Genomic DNA, 22,889 nt, shown 5'->3' on the forward strand with positions numbered 1-22,889 from the left:
GAATCGAAATTGTCCCTGTTCAAAATGAAAGTTTCATTTGTTTCCTGTGACATTTTTCTGAAACTTCCGAGATCTTTTTTAACTTTTTCGAAACTTTCCGCAACATACACGTATGTTAGTATGAGTGCTTAGTGTTACGAGATAATCGGAGTCGTGAATAAATAAGGAAGAAGAAGAGAAAAATAACACAGAAGGTAGAGTATTATTATGAATTTAAAAAAATGTGAAAGAGCATTTGATTCATACAAGACTTAAAATTCTGTATTCGACTGTTTCTTCTTTTAAAATTTTTAAAATGCAACCTATTAAATTGATGTTAGTTCTGTATGTAGTTGATTTGGGGGTGAATATATCAATATATTTAATACAATTAATGATATTTTTTTTTCTATTTCTGTAAAATTATTGATATAAGTTGATTTTAAAGAAGTATCGGTCGAATAATTCCTTTCTCGATACACTAATTAAACTGCTTAAAGCGCACAAATCACGCGAGGTCCGATAGGGGGAGGGGGGATCACGAAAAAATCACGATAGATCACGTTGATTGGGTATAAGGAAACCTCACGTGTATTTTTCTGCAGTGAACGAAACTAAGAAAAAAACCTACCACATGAGTAGATATTTTATCTCGGCTTCGTTAAACATAAATCTTCACTTTGCACTTCAAAATAGCGAGTCTATTTAACGAAAATAGAAAAATAAACAAGATTTTTTAAATACATTACTTACTATTTATCTTAAAATAAAGTCGCATGAAAAAATTTCAAAAAAAATCACGTGTGGTTGTGTGGGGGGAAGGGGGGTTAGCCATAAACCTCACCAAATATCACCAAGGGGGAAGGGGGGTCAAAAAGTAGCAGAAAACACCTCGCGTGATTTGTGGTGAGCAGTGTTGGCCGAACGTTAATTGCAATTGACCATTAACCATTACAAATTGAACCGTGAACGGTAACGGACGGCTACAGTTGACGGTTCAGAGGCATTCCACGAGACTGTCGCTTACATAGCGCATTTGCCTTGTATGGCAGCTACCTCAATAAAATACGTGAATCTCGAGAATATACTGCCAATTTGTTAGCCAAGTCATGAAATATTACCTGACCCAATATCGCTTACTCAGCATTTCCAGAAGTATTAGAAGAATTGCGTTATGTAAGCGACAGTCTCGTGGAATGCCCCTTCAACTTGTACCTACTGGTTAGGCCCACTTGCACCAACCCACTAACCCGGGGTTATGCGGTTAAACAGTTTACTAAGTGTCAAATTGTACTGGTAACCATGGTAACTCCAGGCTTAACTGGTTAACCCCGGGTTAGTGGAATGGTGCAAGTGGGCCTTAATGGTCAAGAATGTTCAATAGCATTAACGTTTCGGCCAACACCGGTGGTGAGTACTCACGCGAGTCGTGTTTCTCGTCGACGGGCGCCGGCGGCGGCGGCGGCAGCTGCTGCTCCAGCGCGTTGACGCAGTTCATCATGCTGCCGTACAGCCGGCTGTCGCGGAAACTGTCCCTGTCCAGCCCACACATCACGTGACAACCAACACTCAAGAGACAACCAGAACTACAACATATTCACAAGAGACGACACCTACTAGATCCATTCTAGATACGTTATAGTTTAGATATCAACTAGTTCTCTTTTGCAGCGCAATTCGGGCAACCAATGTCACTTTTATGTTAGATAGAGTAAGATATCTATTAGATGTGAATTGGATCTCTAAGTCATATCCTGTGTCCCGTTCAAGAGCATCGCGCTAATGTCAAATTTGACAGGTTAGATCTTAAACATCGTTATCGTAACTTGGTGATGTCTATTTCAAAATCCGAATCGGGCCCTCAGTCAACATACATTCAGAGCCATAAAAGTTATTGGCAAAAATTTCATTTTTGGTACAAGCTTTTATCGCTGACTGTACTTTTCTTACGACAGACAACTAATACTTATCGAGACAATTCTAGAAATCCCTAACACAATTAGGTTGCGTTGTTTCATCAGAGAGTTCCTATGGCCACCTCCTGTCTCCATCATCAAATCAGCTCGGTGGTACCATAGTATTGCATTGTCATCCGATTTATACATGTAAAATATCAGGTCAATCGGAAACCGGGAAGTGGATCAAATTTAACTTGCAAGATTTGATTACAGACCGACAGACAGACAACGGTCAGGTGAAACTAAATAAAAGGTTGTAAAAAGGTAGGTTTCTAGGGTTCCGTACACAAAGGCTAAAAACGGGACCCTGTTATGTACTAAGACTCCACTGTCCATCTGTCTGTCTATCGCCAGACTGCATCTCATGAACCGCGATAGACATTTGAATTTTCACAGATGATGTATTTCTGTTGCCGCCATAACAAATACTAAAAGTCGGGTCGAGTCGGATTCGCGCTTATCCAGTTTTTGGTTCCATTATTTTTATGACATTAGTGAGTTTTGGTTGTCACTTGACGATGATAATCCAGCAAAAGATACCAAATATATCCAGGGGTATTAGGGCTACCAAATGAATCGAATTTCAGTGCCCAAAAACGCCGCATTTAGAATTGAAAACTTAAACCTTTGGAAACTGTCCCTGTTCCACCCACTAATAGCATGATGTTGCAGCAACATTCTTATTTCGGTGGCCAAATGTCTGCAGCAAAATTAGAATTGCGATCCATCCAGTTTGGATCTGTTAAAGTTTCCATATCCGTCCCACACATAAGCAAAATTACACGAATAAAATTTCGGTGGCCAAAAAGTCCGCAGCAAAATTATAATTGCGATAAAGAACCAAATAGGTATATTTTTAAACTATCACTGACCGTCCCATGCATCATATTCCAGGAAAATTAGAACCAATCTTAGTAAATTTCACAAATTTTTCAATCCAAAAGAGACCATGCGTTCGGGAGGGGCTGTGTGACTTTGTTTAGAATGCCCTTCAGCTGTCAAATATCGGTATTAATATAGTTTGGGACTTATGTACAGATGTAGTGCATAATTGTTTTCCATTGTATTTTCTCGAAAACGTTCGTATTTGTCATGCTACTTCAGTCAAACTTATTACGTTTTGTACCGAGACTGACTGAAATAGCAAGACACGTATTCGTACGTTTCCGTGAAAATACGAAGGAAAATAATTATGCACTACATCTGTACGCAGTATTTATATTGTGATATACCTAGATAAAATACATTACAGTTTCACAGAAGTTATGTGAATAATCCTTAGTGCAACGCGTGCCTATGGAATATGAGATATCAACTGACATTACATTTATATATATTTGCAGTATGATGGAGTCCGTTTTTAACGACCTTGTATCAATAAGAATTTATTTGTTGCATAAGATAAGACTCAATCTTATAGGTAACAGTTATCATAAAAACTATTATAACTATATATCAGAATAAAAAAATGATTCTAATTCAAATTGTAGGCAGCGTCCCCTCTTTTCCCCATACTCCTAATTTAACCGTAATGGTGTAAGGAAAGTGCTTAATTTAATACGACAGGAGACGGTGCGACATCTCTCGGTGACACTTGCAATATTCTAATGCACGCTTCCAGTAGAACCGTCTAATCATTATTGTTCAATTAAAATTTTAAATGCTGCAGAGCGGAACCTGTGCGGAACACGCAGTTTTAAGGATGACTCACGTTAGACCTGGCCGTGTCCGGGCCGGAGCTTCCGGCGCTTACTTTTCTGTGACAGGTGATCACGTGATGCTTTCCATAGAAAACGATGCGCCGGGAGCTCCGGCCCGGAGACGGCCCGGTCTAACGTGAGTCTTCCTTTAGTCGCTTACTCTTAATCTGTGGTTTATTCAATAATTTTCATAAGTCTTGAAGAAAATGTTTATCAAAGTAGTTACTTATGGGCTCCATCATACAACAGTGCGGTGTAGTGTCCAGAAAAAATGTTTTTAAGACAAATATAAAACTGTACCACACTCACCTCCCGTTGGAGTTTCTAAAGAGGGCCAAAATTTCTTCGAACGTCTTATTTTTCGTCTCAGGAACTTTTTTATACGTAAATATCCAAAAAATTGCAAGGAATACACTAAAAGGCAGGAATGTATAGTTTTCCAGTAGCGCCTGAAAAATAGAAAAAAAACATGTTAATGTCAAGTATAAAAACTTTACAGCAAATTAAAACAATACAAGCTAGTCTAAACTTAACCAGCCCGACTACTCCTTCTAAAACCTTTGAAAATCAACAGCATAATGTATCTAGAAGATGCATTTCGCTGTTGAGCTCAACCCATCCCGAAGACTAAAAAAATGGACTGAACGGGGTGAGGGATTCCTATTTAGTGATCACTAACCTTCATGCTAGGGAAGCCGATGCCGACGACAAAGTTGGCCATCCAATTGACCAGCACAGCGATGGCCATGGCGCTCGGCCGCGGCCCCTGCGAGAACAGCTCCGCCGTGATCAGCCACGGTATCGAGCCGGGTCCCACGGCGAAGAACACCACGAAACTCAGCGTGGACACCACGGACAGGTAGCTCATCCAGTCAATCATTTCCTGTACATAACCAAAGAACTCCTATCAGTGCGTAGAATCGTATTCTTTCCCGCACCGATCGGCTGACCAAGATACACATCACGCACGATGTTCATGTGCATTATAATCCAGGTTGTTACGGGGGATGGGGGGAACAGGTGGTAACATTTATGTAAATCCTCAGAGCATTTACGCTAAAGCACTTTTTCTGCTAAGTCGACTTTGCTGGTCGTGATCCATTAGCTAAAATTTTTCTTCAAAGAACGCCTTTCCCTTTAACTTTGTACTGTCCGTCTTAGCTAACTCTGCACCGACTTTGACGTGATAAAGTGTGGAAGTATCATTATATACGTCATATTCCCATGCGAATTTCACGATTATAGTGACCATCCTCACTCTATCCATCAAAGTCTGTGCAGAGTTACCTTGGTCCGACTATATTCATACCTACAGAAATCACAACAATTATGACGCAAAATTTTAAAATTATTTTGAAGGAATTGCTACAAAAACGTTACAAAGAAGACATCCAAACTAATGAGGATTGAATTAGGGATGGCACTGTAAAGTCCGGAGCAGTTTATTCAGTGGCGAAAATAATGATCTCACTTTAATACCTAGTAGAGGAAGCGATCTACACCTTCGGTCACTGAATAAAGTTTGTCAAAAACTATCAAATGGTAATCCTAATTATGTGGGTAAAGATTTTTTAAACTTGGGAATTTAAAAATAATGTTTTCTCACACAAGGTAAAAAGTGACCCTTATTTATTTTTGTGTACTCATAAATCGACATAAAACTTTAATAGACACACACAGTGATCTCACTGCTAAGTTCTGAAAATATGTGTTTAAGTAAAAATACTTTCATACCAAAGCCGTCCTTGTAATCCTTTATTTTCTTTAGAACCGAGGGTATTTTTAATTCTAATAAGAAAAATCAAACAGGAATCCGAAATGAAAATGGGTAGAATTCAAAAAAAATCCCAATAGTCTCAAAAATCTTAAAAATCAAGATTACTATCAAATAACAATCGACATTTTAAGGACAGGGACACCATAACAACCCTGGTTATATAACAGTGAAGTAACGCCATCGCTTGCTATATGTGAAGGTGGTATCTGCTTATAAGCAGTGTTAGTGTATTTAAAGTATCTGCCGGCCATCTTGAATGCTGAGCTGTGGAAGGTGCAATAAGTACGTTGTGTGTTTTTGCTGAAGTAATTTTTAGGACAAGATCGAAACACGGAAGGCTGAAGATGGTAAGTATAAATTACTGAATCAGACGATATTAACAGAGACCCGACGTCAAATATTCAACCTAAATTAACTTTATCACTTAGAACCAACTAGATCTAAGTTTGCTCCGAAAATTATCTCGGCTCGTATTGAATGATTCATACAGTGTCCAATAAATTCAGTTTTAAGAAAAGTAGAGTCCGTCTAGCTCTGAAGTGACTGGTTAGAGAAAGTCTGGTTAGAGTTACAAATTTATTATATTTTCTTGGAAACGTTCGTATTTGTCATGCTACTTAAGTCAACCTCATTAGTTTTTGTACCGAGACTGTCTGAAATAGCAAGGCACGTTCGTACGTTTCCGTGAAAATACGAGGGAAAATAAATTATGCACTACATCTGTAGCTTGGTCTAACACGACTGTACATAGTATAAAATATGAAATGACGTGTTTCCTTCATTCCGATCTTGTCCAACAACAAACCTACGCACTTATCCTCAGCATTCACGATCAAACTTTACGCGTGCTAGAGCGTCCAATTCCTTTTTCAATCGTTGTGGCGTGTGGTGCAGTGTGTGATGTTTATTTGATCAATTTTCCTTTCCTACCGAGACGCCTGCTTCGGTGCTAGGAAAGTCGCAGACTGGGGGGGGGGGGGGGCTGGCGAAGCGAAAGCAAATAAAGGTGAGAAAAGAAAATGGGGCGTGCATGCGGTGAGTGGTCAAAAGCGTGTATCCTTTGTATCGTTATCGCCATTTTTGAGTGCGACTGCCTCAATTTCGAGCCGTTTCTGACGATTGGTTGGAGATTTAATGATATTTCCGGTTTTTGGCGAAGTCCTGTAATTCTACCAAAGCGTAGGAATTATCATTGCCACTTCAATTCAAAAAAAGTTGACCAAGAGAGTGATTGGGAACAAATGCTCAAATAATCAACGTCGATCTTCCAAGTGAAGACCCTTTTAATACGTATTTGGTCAAAAACATTCATATTCTCAACAATTGTTACTTATATCTTTGTTTGCCTTTCAATCAGTACTTAGATTTTTTTTGAGGCACAGGGATTTTCATAATAAGGTTATATTCTCTTGAATAACTGGATATACACACTTTTGACGCGCATTTTCTCGGATCATTATGAATAATCTAACAAGCCCTTATTCTTTATGTTCTATTTTTATATCTTGTGCGATTACGTCTCCTTATTTGACTTCCAACTCTTCAAAAGGCATTATCCCTGTGATTTTAATTACGAGCTTGTTTGATTAATTATTTCAGTAATCCAAAAGTCCAGAGTCTACCAGTAAGATAGGGTAATCTGATAACGAGTGGATACATCCCTTTAATCATCAGAATACCCTGAAATCACCAGCAGCAATGCGACAAACAGACAATAGACATGGTACTGATGGAGATGGTTTTGAAGCCACATCGAAGCGTGCTGAAGCTTTTTATATTAATGATGCATTTAGGGGTGCTCTAGCGTTCCTTCGCGAAATTTGATCTTTAGGAGTTATTTGAGCAATAATAGAGCAAAGTTATTTTTGCTGCGAATGCTGATTTTTGTGTCTCAAGTTGGAAATTCCATATCAGAAAGTCTAGTAAAGCGTGCGACCTAACTTAGAATCTTAAAAGTAGTTAAAGACTCAAAAGGCACAACGTGAACATATTTTAAAATGTTATTGTCTACTGGGGAAATCAGCCTTAGCAAAATACAACTTTGATCTCTTGTTGCACAATTAACTATTGCATGATCTGTCAATCGGTCAAAGGAACGCTAGCAAAACAATATTTGTTTAATCCAGTGCTTTTTGTCGAAGGAGTCAGTCGCTAATGAGTTTTAAGCACCGTATTATAAAGTATAGGGATAAATATAGTAGTAACGTTATTTTGTGGTTCAATAACTACTGGTCAGAGACTGACTGTAGTGATATTATAAGTCTACTGACTAAACTAAATCGATTCGATGATTTTTAAAGCACTGGCTGTATGGATTACTTCGAAACATAATCTAGCTTAAATTACTTAAACTAAGGAGTGATGTCATATTGAAGGTCTGACAGTTAACTCAGATAGTTTTTAAGTACGACGAACATAGTTTATACTTCGTTTTTTTTAGCATTAGAAATTAGGTAAACAATCTTGATGTGTCTTTTAATTGAAAAACACATTTTAAAAATAAGTTACGGCAAATATGTAACAACTAGCTGTTGCCCGCGACTTCGTCCGCGTGGAATCTTTATCTTCAACATTTTACATCTTTAGTACCTATAATTTTCATATCCAAGCAATGTTGAAATTAAGTACTTTTCTTTTTTAGCAAGTTGTATGAAGTTTTAAGTCAAGTGGATTTTGATGTTGGTTGCTGAAATTACTTTTCTTGTATTCTCATAATAGGTACCTAATGTACCTATGCCCTTATACAAAGATTCAAGTTCCGCATTCCGCACTCACAAAATATCTGATCTCCATACAAACTTTCAACCCCTTTCTCATCACCTTGGGGGATGATTTTCAAAAATGCTTGAATTATTTTTCATGTTTTTTAATTTATTACCTTTTTTTCCAAAAAGTTAAAGTTTCTAGCTTAAAATTAAATTTACACCCCAAGACGAACTTTCATCCCCTTTTTAGCCCCCCTAAGGAAATCCCTAAGGATGGAATTTCCAAAAACTTTTTTTGTAATCGGCTATTAGGTCTTTCTAAGAAATTTTAAGCATTTGTAATGGATTCAAACTTTCAACCCCTTTTTAACCCTGTTAGGGGCTGAATTTTACAAAACGCTGAAAATACTTTTCCTGTCTTCTAATAATATCCCTAAATACAAAGATTCAAGTCCCACACTCGAAAAAATGTTTGATGTCCATACAAACTTTCAACCCCTTTTTCACCACCTTAGGGGTTGAATTTTCAAAAACGCTGAAATTAGTTTTCTTTTATTTTAATAATATATATTTTAAAGAAGTTTCAAATTCGTAGCTCAAAAGAAAACTTTAACCCCATACAAACTTTCATCCGCTTTTTAACCCTATTAGGGGATGCATTTTACAAAACGCTGAAATTACTTTTATTGTCTTCTAATAATATCCCCAAATACAAAGATTCAAGTCCCGCGCTTGAAAAATTTTTTGATATACATACCAATTTCCAACCCCTTTTTCACCACCTTGGGGGATGAATTTTCTAAAACGCTGAAATCAGTTTTCTTGTATTTGAATTTGATACTATTTTACAAAGTTTCAAGTTCCTAGCTTAAAATAAAATTTGCACCCGAAGACGAACTTCCATCCCCTTTTTAACCCCCTTAGGGGTTGAATTTCCAAAAACGTTGCAATCACTTTTTTTTGTAATCGGCTATTATGCCTTTCTACGAAGTTTCAAAGCATTTGTAATGGAATAAAATTTTCAACCCCTTTTTAACCCTGTTAGGGGATGAATTTTACAAAACGCTGAAATTACTTTTCCTGTCTTCTAATAATATCCCTAAATACGAAGATTCAAGTCCACCACTTGAAATTTTTTTTGATATCCATACAAACTTTCAACCCCTTTTTACCGCCTTAGGGGATGAATTTTCAAAAACGCTGAAATTAGTTTTCTTGTATTTTAATAAAATATCTTTTTACGAAGTTTCAAATTCCTAGCTTAAAAGAAAACTTTAACCCCATACAAAATTTCATCCCCTTTTTAACCCCCTTAGGGGTTGAATTTCTCAAAATCGCTTCTTATCTCTTGTACACTTTATAAATGCAATCTGGTGTGCAAATTTCAACTTTCTGGCTTTTGTAGTTTCGGCTCTGCGTTGATGAATCAGTCAGTCAGTCAGTCAGGACACTTGCATTTATTATATATAGATTATGAATCTAATACGATCATTTATATTCTTCTGCTTTCATAAGTAATAGTTTTATATTTTTATAAAGCGTTTTTCAACTAAAAGACATGTCAAGATCGCTTACCTTCTTGCAAGTTCTTTCTAATGCTAAAAAAAACGAACTATAGGATTTAATCGCTGATTTAAGTGGAGAAGACCGGAATATAAAATTTATTGCGGGGTAAGACCGTCATATGGCAAGAACTCTTGTCGTTATAAACGTACGTCGCTCAGACACAGTCAGAAAGGAAGAGCTTCACTCCTTCTGCTCTACCGATCTTCTGTTAGTGGTATATGTACCTTAGTTTAAGTATCATTTACTTTGAATAGGTTCTCCAAAAACCTTCAATAATTATTTAACCATCTAAGATAAGTGACAGACCTATAGTAACGGTATTTTGTAATGATTTCGTTGTATAAAATATTATCTTAATTAACACAGTTTTGACTCTCTCTATTGACCAGAGAGTCAAACAACATAGAAAAATTGATAACCAAATAGCCTTAATATACGACCGATAAACAAATAGTTACATTTTCAATTAGAAAAATAATATTAAAACGTGTAATGAAGAAAAGAAATTTTCCTAAAACCGTTAATGAGTATTTCAGGTTCTAAAATTTATTTAAGTAACTGAATTTCAATTAGTTATTAATGAAATTCTTAATATGCAACGTAAATGAACTTATATTCAAAAGGATTCAAATACTCCAGTAGATTGGCTACGTAGAATCCAACTAGGTAACCTAGTTGAAATTTGAAACTTTTCTCATTTCGTTGACTCCAACGAGTGTTATTAAAAACTTTTCTGCAAGTTGTTCCTATTTGTGGTTATTTTATAACTACTTTAAATAGGCTACTCTTTTTAATTAGGTACTAGTTTAAGTACTTTAAGTCAATGGTAAAGGTTTACTATCGATCGTTCCTATTGAGTGATAAGCGGATCGTGTGTTTCGGAGACGTTAGTACGGATTTCCCCACCGCGTCGAAACCTTAATATTATAGAACACACCTTTATTAAAAATGAAATTGTAATGAAGATTGAAAAGATGAACATGCCGCCGAGCCCGTACAGGTGAAGTGTCCTGGAACCAAAACAATTGTAGGGTCAATTAATAATATTAACAGTAGGTACCTAACATTGGGATACGAGATCACTTAATTATGCGAAATTTTCTCCTATCATCATAAATCATCTTGTTCCCTTAGGCAAAAGTAAAATAAACTGTGTTTTTCTTACACCACCTTCCTTCTCTTGCACGTCAATGTAAATATATTTTCACCACACCAATTGGTAAAGGCTCTCTTGACTGTTTAAAAACCTTGCATTTTATTCACATGTGAGGCAATTAAAATAATCAAAAGCAAATTTTGAGCTGTTTTCTTATGTAGGCATGCTGGTTGAATTGCCTTTTAAATGAAGATTTTGAATTCATTTGGATTTGATATTTCCCGGTATGTAGCGGAAATGATTCGTAGAGGCAAATCGACAACATGTACCTAATTAGCGCAGAATCTTTATTTGTTTAAGTACCTCCGTCCAGTGCGATCCATAAGTGGCAGTGATACAAGGGTCATGCCGACCATGATGGCGCCGATGCCCATGGTGGCGAACTTGGCCGCCTCCTCCGTGAGTCCCGAAGACGTGAACAAGGACGTTGAGTAGTAAAACACCTGGGAAATACATTCTATTTTATTCTTTATTCAACTAAGTAGGGTCTTAGGTTAGGATTTTACAATGTGAGTATAAAAGTAAAATATAAAAACACAACACATTATTATTTTTTATTATTATGAATGGGTTTTTTTTTATATATTTGGGGACAATCTTACACAAATCGACCTAGCCCCAAACTAAGCAAAGCTTGTACTATGGGTACTAGACGACGATATACATACGTATACCGGGTGTGGCCTGTAACATGAGCAAAAAATTAAACTGTAGACTGTACTCCTCATACTGATCAACATTTGTTCAGCGACTTTTAAAAATAACTTGTGGTTTAATTTTTAATACACTTTAAAGTTTATTCTAAGACGCAATGTATTGCAAATTTTGTTATGTTTAAGGCGTGACAAGCAACGTCAATCACTATGATCTGGCGTGGCGATGGCGTCCATTGAAGATAATATTTATTTTGTATGAAAAATAGGGAGTCTAAATACTTCATAATTTTTAAAAGTTGTTGAACAAAAGTGTCACGGTTTGAGGAGTACAATGTATGTTTTAATTATTTGCTCGTGTTACAGGCCACACCCGGTATAGATAAATACATACTTATATAAGTACATAGAAAACAGCCATGACTCAGGAACAAATATCTATCACACAAATAAATGCCCTTACCGGGATTCGAACCCGGGACCATCGGCTTCATAGGCAGGGTCACTACCCACTAGGCCAGACTGGTCGTCAAAACCAGGGCTTACTCATGGCCACAGACTAGCCGAGGTGTAGACGTGGCCTACGATGGAGAGAGCTCGCCCAGAATATGCCTGTTCACTCTTGATTTGAAGGTTGCCGGGTTAATTATTTTAATTAAAGGCCAGTATTTCGCACAGCGCATTAGCATAGGTATACAGCGAGGAAATGCGGCTAGACTTCTGGGCACCCTGCCCGTTGACGGCGATTTAGGCCATTTTTTTTGCCTGTAGGTGGGTTAAGTATTTAGTATTAAGTTTTATTATGTTGGTTTTTGTTTATTTCATTTAGTTTTAATTAATTAATTAACTTCTATACAGATGTCATAATGATGTTTAGGGTTCCACCTTTTGTCCTAGTATCTTGCCACATGTCCTGCCCATTTCCATTTTTGCTAACAATAAATTAACGTTGTGGTTAATTGTTGTATTCTCACAATTATATTCTACTTATTTACGAAATATCATTTAATAAACATTAACTGCCCTAAAAACCTACTTAAAATAATAAACAGTTACCTTCAAGATAGAAAAATCATTTTGAATTACGCCAGTGCAACTAAAACCAAAACACAGTCCAGAGGATGTGTCCAGGGATCGGTACTTGGACCCATCTTCTGGAACATAATAATGGACGCACTACTGCACCTAGACCTGCCCGCCGGAAACCACATCCAGGCTTACGCGGATGACGTGCTCCTCATATGCACAGCCGACGATATCTTACAACTTGAGCATAACGTTAACGCCATCCTGGATGGAGTTTACAGGTGGGGCATAAACAATAAACTTCGATTTGGTCCCCAAAAGACCAAAATGATAACAACCACACCCAAGGCCAAGGCCGCAAAAATTCACATGAATGGGATCAGACTGGAGTTCACAGAACATTTCAAACTGCTTGGCGTAATAATCGACCAAAAACTCAGATTCATTCAACACTGCCAGTATACAATCAATAAAGCAATAGCCATCTACAAGAAGATATGCATCTATGTAAGACCGACATGGGGAGTCCAGGCAGAGAACGTTGCAATAATCTATCGACAGGTAATAGAACCTATCATTACATATGCTGCCGAAATATGGCAAAGCGCAATAGACTACAAAAAAGTCGAAAACGCCCTGCTCAGTCTGCAGCGGGGCTTTGCCATCAAGATCATACGAGGATTCCGCACGCTTCCTACTGTTGCGTCGATTGCGCTGGCCGGACTGACGCCGCTCCCGCTCAAGGTTAAAGAAGTGGCGTCCACGGAGGAAGTGAAGCGACAACTTACCTCAGAATTTCTACCCGCAGACATCACCTATGACAAGAGGATATCCGTCAAGGAACTTCTACATCCAGCAAGAAGAATAAACTTGACAATACCGGAGATACTCACACGTGATGATCTGGATGCATACTATGAGGATCCCGAGATGCATCGAGTATACACCGATGGCAGCAGGCACGACGGCCTGGTCGGTGCAGCCTACATCATTGACTACCCTGACGGTAGGAGTTATATGAAAAAGCTCAAATTACACAGTAGCTGCACCGTATTTCAGGCGGAGTGCCTGGCTGTCGAACAGGCATGTCTAAGATGTTACATCACATAAACTGAGGAAGGTCACCATCTTCTCAGACTCCAAAGCAGTCCTGATGGAACTGTCTAACCGGAGCAGTACTAACCGGAATATAAATGCTGTTCACAAAATAATAAACAACATCAGGGAGTCTGGGGAGATGGAGATCCAATTCTGTTGGATTAAGGCGCATGCTGGCCTCGATGGCAATGAGAGAGCGGATATCGCAGCCAAGCATGCGGCCGCACTCCATAAGCAATCGGATTATGTTCATTTCCCACTCTCGCACCATAAAGCCCAAATGAAGAAAAATTTGCACACACTCCATAATAAAACATATATAGAGAGCAGAACAGGTAAACACGTAAAAAACTGGCTACCCACATTGGACGATATATACTTGTTACGCAAACATACAACTATCACATTTCAGTTGACACAAATTCTAACCGGTCACGGATATACCAAATTCTATCTAAAACGTTTTCACAAAATTGACAATGACGCGTGTCCCTGTGACGACGTCACACAGCAAACAATTGATCACCTTATTAAAACTTGCCCAAGGTTCCTTTACGCAAGAACGATCCACGATACCATATGCACCAAGTACAACATAGACCCACTGAATATAAACAAACTTACGGAAAAAGAAGAAGCCCTCAACTCTTTTTTAAGGTATACTAAATACATAATAGATAATTTAAAATCATTTAATAAATAATACGAACTTAAAGGCAATCGGCCGCCCGTACTCCTAGCGAGGACCGATTGACCCTCACCAAAAAGCATTAAATTAAAAAAAAATATATATCATTTAATATTTGACACTAGCTTTTCGGTGAAGAATAACATCGTGAGGAAACCTGCATACATCTGCGAAGAAATTCATAGGTGTCTGTGAAGTCCCCAATCCGCATTGGGTCACCGTGGGGACTATAGCCCAAGCCCTCTCGCCAGTGCCCAGTAGTGTACAGGCTGAAGCAATGAGAAAGCCAAGGTTTGGATCGAGAGTTGTAGTGGCGATCACAATAGATCAGGAATGGTCGCAGTGATAGGCTTTGGAGCCTTATACAGCCCCTAAAAAGACAGACCTCCGGCCTCTTGGTGGTCCACTGTCAAAAGAAACCTGAAGACGCAAAATATCCCACCACTGACAACACGGGACAGATTGTCCCGGCGCAGACGCACGAGAAGGCCTGACCCCAAATGAAGTTGGGAATAGGGCAGGATGATGATGATTATACAGCCCCTAAAAAGAAGAAGAAGAATAAGAAGAAGAATGAGAAAGCCAATGTCTGTGTGGCACGTACCGCGTTGATGCCGCTCAGCTGCTGGGACAACTGCATCACCACGCCGATGAGCAGGGGCGCCCGAAGAGTTGGAGAACACAGCAGCTCCCGCATGGAGATGGAGGCCTCCGCCTGCTGCGCCCGCTCTTCCGCCCTCATCTCTTCGATGTCCTCTTCCACCTGAATAAACCGTAAAGGGGCCTACTGATTAACAGTCCGCCGGACGGTATCGGCCTGTCAGTTAGAACTAAATTTAGACAGTTCTGAACAACTGACAGGGCGATACCGTCCGGCGGACTGTTAACCAGTGGGAGTGGGAAGTGGGACCCTAATCAATGTTATATACAAAGGAAATGAACAAGCCCTCCAATGTTCAGAGGGAATTGAACCAGCGTCCTCTGTATACGCGACATGCCTTAGACTTCGGCTATCCGGCCTTGGTGGCATGGGTCAGCCAAGTATTTCAGAATATATTAACAATACTTTACGGGCCCTATTTAGTAAAATTATGTTTTATCCCTTTCTTACAAATACATAAGTCAAAATGACAGATAAAGACAAACGATTATTAGCTAATCGAGGTTTGTAGCGCGTTTATGAATAACGGGGTAAATACATATCTACATATTACAAAACAAAGTCCAGCGGCAGGCCGCGTCTGTCTGTATGTTTGCGATAAACTCAAAAACTACTGAACGGGTTTTCATGCGGTTTTCATCTATCAATAGAATGATTCTTGAGGAAGGTATAATTTGTAAAGGTTTTGTGTAAATTGGTTGAACTACCAGTGCGAAGCCGGGGCGGGTCGCTAGTAGTGTAAAGCAAAATTCGCAGCGCTAAATTATCATATCGTTTAACGAATCGATCCCAAAAACTCCAAAAAATCCAAAGAGCGTACCTGGTTGCTAGCCCGCAACCGCCTGAGGGCGCGACGGGCCTCCTCCTCCCACTGCCTCGTGATGAGCAGGTATCTCGGTGACTCGGGGCACGCCGGCAGCAGCAACAGTTGCAGGATGGCGGGGCAGATGGCCAGACCTGAAGAACGTACGGCTTACACTCTACACATCGAAGATTCGAACAAAAAAAATCGTAGTAGTATTATAGTTCGTTCGCATTCATCATAGGCCTTTTCATCTATATCAGACGATTTATGGTGTAACACCATTTTTGGTGACTGAATAGACCGGTGCGAGATCGACATGGTCTACCACAGGTCTGACAAGAGAAGTTTGCGGAAACCGGTACTGAGACACCTTGTCGTCGTCTTTGCCTCTTGTCAGCGAGTGCGGCGAACCTCTCATCACAAAACTTGCGACCCTCCACAACACGTTTGCGCCATTCCGTCCGCTGCTCTCATACATTCGCATCATTCACATCATCATTCGCATCATTTCGTATGTTCGTTTGGTCATTTGTTCGCATTAAGAATGCAATAATCATCATTATCCGCCTGAGAGATGCTTTTCTTGCTCTATCTGCATTTAGGTACGGGTAGTTGCGAGGAAAACGTAGATACGCTAAGTCCACGGGTTCAACTTACCAAGGAGGATAGGCCAGCCGTCGTCAGTGCCAAGGATCTGCTCAATGCCCAGCACCTGCGACAGCAGCAGGCCGACGGTCACAGCCAGCTGGTTCACGGTGCCGAGGCCACCTCGCAGGTTCAGGGGAGCAATCTCGGATATGTACATTGGCACAAGGGAAGTGTTCAGTCCTGTTGAGCAAGGGAACTGTTGTAAAAAGTAACCATTACGGATATTATTATTATTATTCATTTATTTAATAAAATACAAGATATTCTTATATGTAGATAGGCATAGCCCCGCAAAACTCATCAGTGAGTTTGACTGCGGGGTCATCAGTCTCTATGATGATCGTTCTTGTCTACGTGACAGCGTGATAAATCAGTGTCCGTCACTTTGTATCCCGCGGTGTTGCAAAGTGACAGTTATTTTATCACGTGGATAAAACCATCCATAATAGCCTGCCAGGACGCGAAGGTGATGACAGGTGATCATAATACGAGTAGGTTTATTTTATTTGAGAAACTTCAGCACAAAAGAAGATATTATCAGTGTGAGACCAGGGTACTGACCACAGTTGACTCCGATGATGAACCGCCCGAAGAACAGCATCTCGTAGCAGTGGGAGATCTTGGTGAAGCCCATGAGACTGGCGCCGCTGATGCCCAGGATGTTGTTGAGTAGCAGACCGCCCTTCCTGTGACAAGGGATTTCATGTTAGAACATTCAGGTTTATTTCAGACTCGAGATAGATTACAAATTTTATATTCAAGGAAAAAATGGAAATATTTGCGCTTCCGGCAGGACTTGAACCCGCAACATCCGCAATCCGTGCGTTGATCTTAACCAATTGAGGTACGGAAGCCTACCAGAAACTCGCGAATCTTTCCATTCCTTCCCTTAGGTATACACGCCTTCCATTTCCATTTCCATATACTTCCATTATTCCTTAAAAAAATAGAATATCGCTTGCAGACATATCTGCTTGTTTAAAAATTGGTCGAGATAGATTACGTCGAAACTTACATTTGAATATTCATTACCGTTTCATACAATATTATTTCCTAGTGCCTATTTGCTCTGTCTTTTGAGCATATTGCGTTACAAAAGGTAATGCTTTGTGCACATTTGCTATTTCATAAAGTTATTATGTTGTTGTATATAGTTTTTATGTTGCTGGATTCGTCAATCTATGCGACCAAAGTTAAAACGGCCGTTTTTGTTTTGAGTTCATAGATCCACGAAACCAGCAACATAAAAACTAGTTTGATGTATTCAAAAGGTACTTAAATACACAATACAGTACGTAGCGGCCCCCTTTTTCCAATATCTTTCGTTAAATTTAAATAATCACGATTATTTAGCTGTGGCGCTAGTGTGCACGTTGATGGACTCTTAACACTTACTTTACTCTTAACCATAAATATCTGACATTTGTGTCAACATACCTTCCGAACCGGTTAGCGATCATGCCGCCCGAGAACCCGCCTAGCATGCCGCCGATAGCGAAGATGCTGACCGCGATGGAGTAAAGCCGCTTGACCGTCTCCTCTGTGATGTCTCTCCCGTAGCGGTCTTTGTAAACGTCTTTCATGAAGTTTTCGATATTCTGTAACAAAGTGAATGCTAATTAACAAACACAGATTGCTTAAAAAATACACTAGTAACCATCGAGCAGAGCGTTATGGTAGAATTGGAAGGTTTATGATCGTATGAATGTTTCGGATTCCAAGACAATCATAAGGCCGCGGTCTAGACGAAAGGCAAATCAAGGCCATTCAATACATTTGATCCAGCGGAATGTATGAATGGCCTTGATTTGCCGCTCGCCGCGCTCCGCTTGCGTCGAGTCCGCAGCCTTAGGCAGCCAGGTCACATGTCACTTCCTCAAGTCCGTGACTTACCCTGCCGGGAGCATTGATGACGCCAGTGTTGTATCCGAACTGAAGCATGCCAAGCACAGCGGCCAAGATGGCGTAGGAGAGGAAGAAAGTCAAACCCTGAAACAAAACGATTAGTCAAAAGGATGATAAAAATAAAAATGTCCGTGTTAAAGTCGTTGAAGAAAATGACGGTGTCTTTTCTTTTTAGACATATGAACTCTGAAATCCCACCTTACGCGCCGTCACGGTCACGCCTATTCTTATTAATAAATACAAATGCACAATTCACTCATCTTTATAGAAAACTAGCCGAGCGCGACCTGAAAGTACAGCGTTGTATGTTTCGGTGCGGCCGAATATTTCGGCAGTTTTTTGACCAAAACTTAACTTCGGCAAAAGATATTTGTTATGTGAAACTTCGGTCAGACGATACTTCCAAAGGATTGGAGCTACGTGCACTGAGGCCGCTCGCATTCGTTTCATTTGTTTTAACATGGACGCTGCGCTGCACGCTCCGCTGCACGCTCCGCTGCACGCTCCGCTAACCGCTCCGCTGCACGCTCCGCTAACCGCTCCGCTAATCGCTCAGCTACAGCATCAGTTTGCACACTTCAAAAAGTGCATAAATAAGTGTTTTTATCAAGTCTTTTTATGTAGCTACTGTATATATTAAATATATGATTTTTTACTGGACGATACATAGAGGTTAGTGATTTAAGACTTCACCAAATATATTTAGATATTTATTGTGTATATTAAAGTGATTTGATTTGACAATTAAATATATGTGAGTATGTAAATATGTGCAAGTGTTTGTATGTTTATGAGGTATTAACGATAAAAACATTAACACAACAGTTAATTTTTTAAAGTAGTTGTACACTTGTACGTAGGTAGTTATATAGGACCTTTTTTTCTTGACGGAGTGGGAATGCGTTTACGCACGGTGTGTGGGACTCGCCGCTCCTTAGGTATATAGGACCTTAAGAGCCGCGAGGGAACGCCCTTGTGCTCGTATGCCTTTTGCTCGTATTGTATAAAGGCACGGAACCCTGCATTACGTATAATCTGTCACGCACTTGGCCGATTTTCTCAATGTTATAATATAATGCACGATGCGGTAATACATTTAGCCCCAAAACTCAATTTCAGATGCTGTCAAATACACCTCACACATCGACTGCGTTATAACTGCGTCTAAGAAACCGCACGCCAGTTTTTGCAGTTCGCGTGCAGTTGAAATACAGGCCGTCCGTCGAGCCCTAAGGCCGCGGACTGGACGCACGAGGCCGGCGGCGAGGCCAACGGCAAATCAAGGTAATTCACATATCCTACTCGACTAAATGTACCTATACTTAAACGGGCTTGTTTTGCCGCTCGCCGCTCTGCCTGTCGCGTCAGTCCAGGCGCGGCCTAATGGCTCCTCTACACGATGAGCCAACGCCGGCCACTCCAAGGGACGTATTTATGCGTTAGAGGGAGCCAGTGATATTGTTATCTCATTCTTCCGCATGGCTGCGTCCCTTGGAGTGGCCGGCGCTGGCCCATCGAGTAGAGGAGCCATAAGATTACGTACACAGACATTTACGGTGCGCACCGTGATGACCAACGTGCAGATGACGACAGATTTATTACATACTTTTCGACGTTTCTCTTTCTCTGTTTCCATGGACTTGTTCGGAGGCTAGAAAAAAATAAGGAAAAACTATAAAACGGGACCAATCTGTATATCCAGGTGTACCTAGTGCATAATTATTTTCCATCGTTTTTCACGGAAACGTACGAACGTGTGTCTTACATCTGTATACCCAGATTTATCAAAATCGGTCCAGACCAGAAGTGACCGAGTTATGGATAAACAAACCTAAAAAACTGGTCAAGTGCGAGTCGGACTCGCGTTTCAAGGGTTCCGTACATCACACATTTTCAAATTTTTTTTGTACGTGAACCGTGACGTCAGTGAAACCGTCTTGAAAAACACGAATGGGTCAATCAAAAACCAGATGTAACATGAAGTTGTCTGGCGTGGTGGCATATCTCTACATCTCTGAAGATTAAATGCCGAACAATAGTACCTACAAGTGTCCAAATGCGTAGAGCTGAAAACTCGAGCGTCCGACGGGTCGCGCTTCCTACAACTTCCGGAAGTGTTTTAAAAGCGAAGACCGAAGAGAGATAATACCTACAGGTTGACCAAAAAATAAGTGTATTCCCGTAGCCAAGGAGGTTTTGGGATTATACTGAGCAACTTTTAGTATGGGACCAACCCCGAAATCGCGAAAATAGAAGTATCCTCCCATAGAAAACGGACCAGCCAAAATGTATGAAACAGCCAAATTTTTCTTCGCGATTTCAAGGTTGCACGTTGGCAACGGGAATACACTTAGTTTGTTTTTTAGCCACCCTGTATACCTACTGCTTTTTAAAACACGTAACAATAGTAACCTAATCAATCAGTACAGTCAGCAGCAGAAGTTGCTAAGCGGGAGAGTGGTTTAAAATGATCTGGACGCGACTTTATAGTTAAAACAATAAGAGCATGTCAAGGTAATTTTGAACACCTCGGCCGCTTAGCAACTTCTGCTGTTGACTGTACTACAAGTACCATTGCGACTATGTGCCAGATACAGCCTAGTCGCATTTTTTGTCTTCAGTCCGACTCTCGCTTGAAGCTAAAGTCACGCCTCTTTGGGGAGCTTCGGCCCTTCGGCCTTATGCGGATATCGGCCTAGGGCCTTCGCAATAGCTGTCTACATCACGTTTCACTTAAACCATTGCGGCTGTGTCCCTAAAAAAACGTTAACCGCATTTTTGTTCTTAAATCCGACTCACGCTTGACTCTAGATTTCTGATAGGTTTTCCTGACATCTTTAGGTAAAGGACTATTTTGTGTATTTTTTTCAGAATTTTAGACCCAGTAGTTTCGGAGATAGAGGGGGGGGAATGGTCATTTTTTGTCTATTTTCTTGAATAACTTCTAAACGTTTTATCGTAAAGGACGTAAATTTATAAGAAAAATATATTTGAGATTCTCAAAATGAGCTCTTTCGTTTGATATGTAACACGATATAGTTTTCAAAACTTTGTTTTTTAATTTTATCGTTTACCCCCCAAAAGTAGCCCCTATCTTAAAAATTCATTTGTTGACGTTACATATCCGTCTTTGGGTCACAGACTTACATATGTGTACCAAATTTCAACTTAATTGGTCCGGTAGTTTCGGAGCAAATTGGCTGTGACAGACGGACAGACGGACAGACAGACGCACGAGTGATCCTATAAGGGTTCCGTTTTTTCCTTTTGAGGTACGGAACCCTAAAAATCATACAAAAACTGTTGTAGGTTGTAGGCCTAAGGCCCAGATGTTCAAGCAGCCACAGCTTCCTCTGCGAGTATTCTTCCAACCAGTCCACGTAGGCTGCACTATCACCACCTGCAATGTCCAGGTGTTCCAGGTCTAAGCGCACCTGTTCGAGCAGCCACAGCTTCCTCTGCGAGTGTTCTTCCAACCGGTCCACGTAGGCTGCACTATCACCACCTGAAATGTCCAGGTGTTCCAGATCTAAGCGCACCTGTTCGCGCAGCCACAGATTCTGCGAGTATTCTTCCAACTGGTCCACGTAGGCTGCACTATCACCACCTGCAATTTCCAGGTGTTCCAGATCTAAGCGCACCTGTTCGCGCAGCCACAGATTCTGCGAGTATTCTTCCAACTGGTCCACGTAGGCTGCACTATCACCACCTGCAATTTCCAGGTGTTCCAGATCTAAGCGCACCTGTTCGCGCAGCCACAGATTCTGCGAGTATTCTTTCAACTGGTCCACTTAGGCTGCACTATCACCACCTGCAATTTCCAGGTGTTCCAGGTCTAAGCGCACCTGTTCGAGCAGCCACATCTTCTGCGAGTGTTCTTCCAACGAGTCCACGTAGACTGCACTATCACCACCTGCAATTTCCAGGTGTTCCAGGTCTAAGCGCACCTATTCGAGCAGCCACAGCTTCTGCGAGTGTTCTTCCAACCGGTCCACGTAAGCTGCACTATCACCACCTGAAATGTCCAGTTGTTCCAGGTGTAAGCGCACCTGTTCGAGCAGCCGCAGCTTCCGCCTCTGCGAGTGTTCTTCCAGCCGATCGACGTACTCTCGCAGCTCCTCAATCTCCTCCTTGACCTGCTGCACGGTGTCCAGCTCTTGCTTGATGGCGACCATGTCACGTTTCACCTGGAAAATGGAGTCGGTTAGAAAAAGACGAAATTATGAATGGTAAAGGTACCTTATGGCGGTTGGCGCTTACGCTATTATTAACGCCGCTCCAATATTATTGCGGCGCTATGCGACGTAAGCGCCAGTCGCCATAAGGTACCTTTTGCCGTGGAACGTCACATATCTTTACCATATCGTATCTAGTTAATCTCTAATTCATTTCCCGAATCGCGCCGAAAGTCGGGTACCGTACCTTTATGCGTAATACTACTTGCACTACTGTTGCGAGTCCCGCTCGGTAAGGACGTGCAAGTGCGAAAAATGATGATTCGCCTACGGCCTTGTACATAATGATTATGACACACTTTGTACATAATTGACACACAAATGTATTT

General features: G+C 40.5%; 1 protein-coding gene across 3 annotated transcripts in view; it reads right to left on the bottom strand.

Annotated features, from left to right (window-relative positions):
• LOC134678731 (glucose transporter type 1) overlaps positions 1 to 22,889 on the bottom strand; it is an 88,535-nt gene that overhangs the window by 14,097 nt on the left and 51,549 nt on the right. The window contains exons 6-17 of one of the 3 annotated variants that reach the window (XM_063537404.1): positions 22,375 to 22,512; positions 18,314 to 18,409; positions 17,858 to 18,018; positions 16,982 to 17,106; positions 16,430 to 16,600; positions 15,788 to 15,924; positions 14,911 to 15,069; positions 11,145 to 11,284; positions 10,623 to 10,695; positions 4,317 to 4,520; positions 3,947 to 4,086; positions 1,402 to 1,514 (exon numbers count right to left, since the gene is read on the bottom strand). In XM_063537404.1, the coding sequence (XP_063393474.1) occupies positions 1,402 to 1,514; positions 3,947 to 4,086; positions 4,317 to 4,520; positions 10,623 to 10,695; positions 11,145 to 11,284; positions 14,911 to 15,069; positions 15,788 to 15,924; positions 16,430 to 16,600; positions 16,982 to 17,106; positions 17,858 to 18,018; positions 18,314 to 18,409; positions 22,375 to 22,512 (1,657 nt within the window). Of the gene's footprint in view, positions 1 to 1,401; positions 1,515 to 3,946; positions 4,087 to 4,316; positions 4,521 to 10,622; positions 10,696 to 11,144; positions 11,285 to 14,910; positions 15,070 to 15,787; positions 15,925 to 16,429; positions 16,601 to 16,981; positions 17,107 to 17,857; positions 18,019 to 18,313; positions 18,410 to 19,931; positions 19,973 to 22,374; positions 22,513 to 22,889 lie in introns of those variants that run through there. The other 2 variants (XM_063537403.1, XM_063537405.1) reach the window with 2 other exon arrangements.

Source organism: Cydia fagiglandana, chromosome Z (assembly GCF_963556715.1).
Source record: "Cydia fagiglandana chromosome Z, ilCydFagi1.1, whole genome shotgun sequence".
In the NCBI taxonomy this organism is placed as follows: Eukaryota; Metazoa; Arthropoda; class Insecta; order Lepidoptera; family Tortricidae; genus Cydia; species Cydia fagiglandana.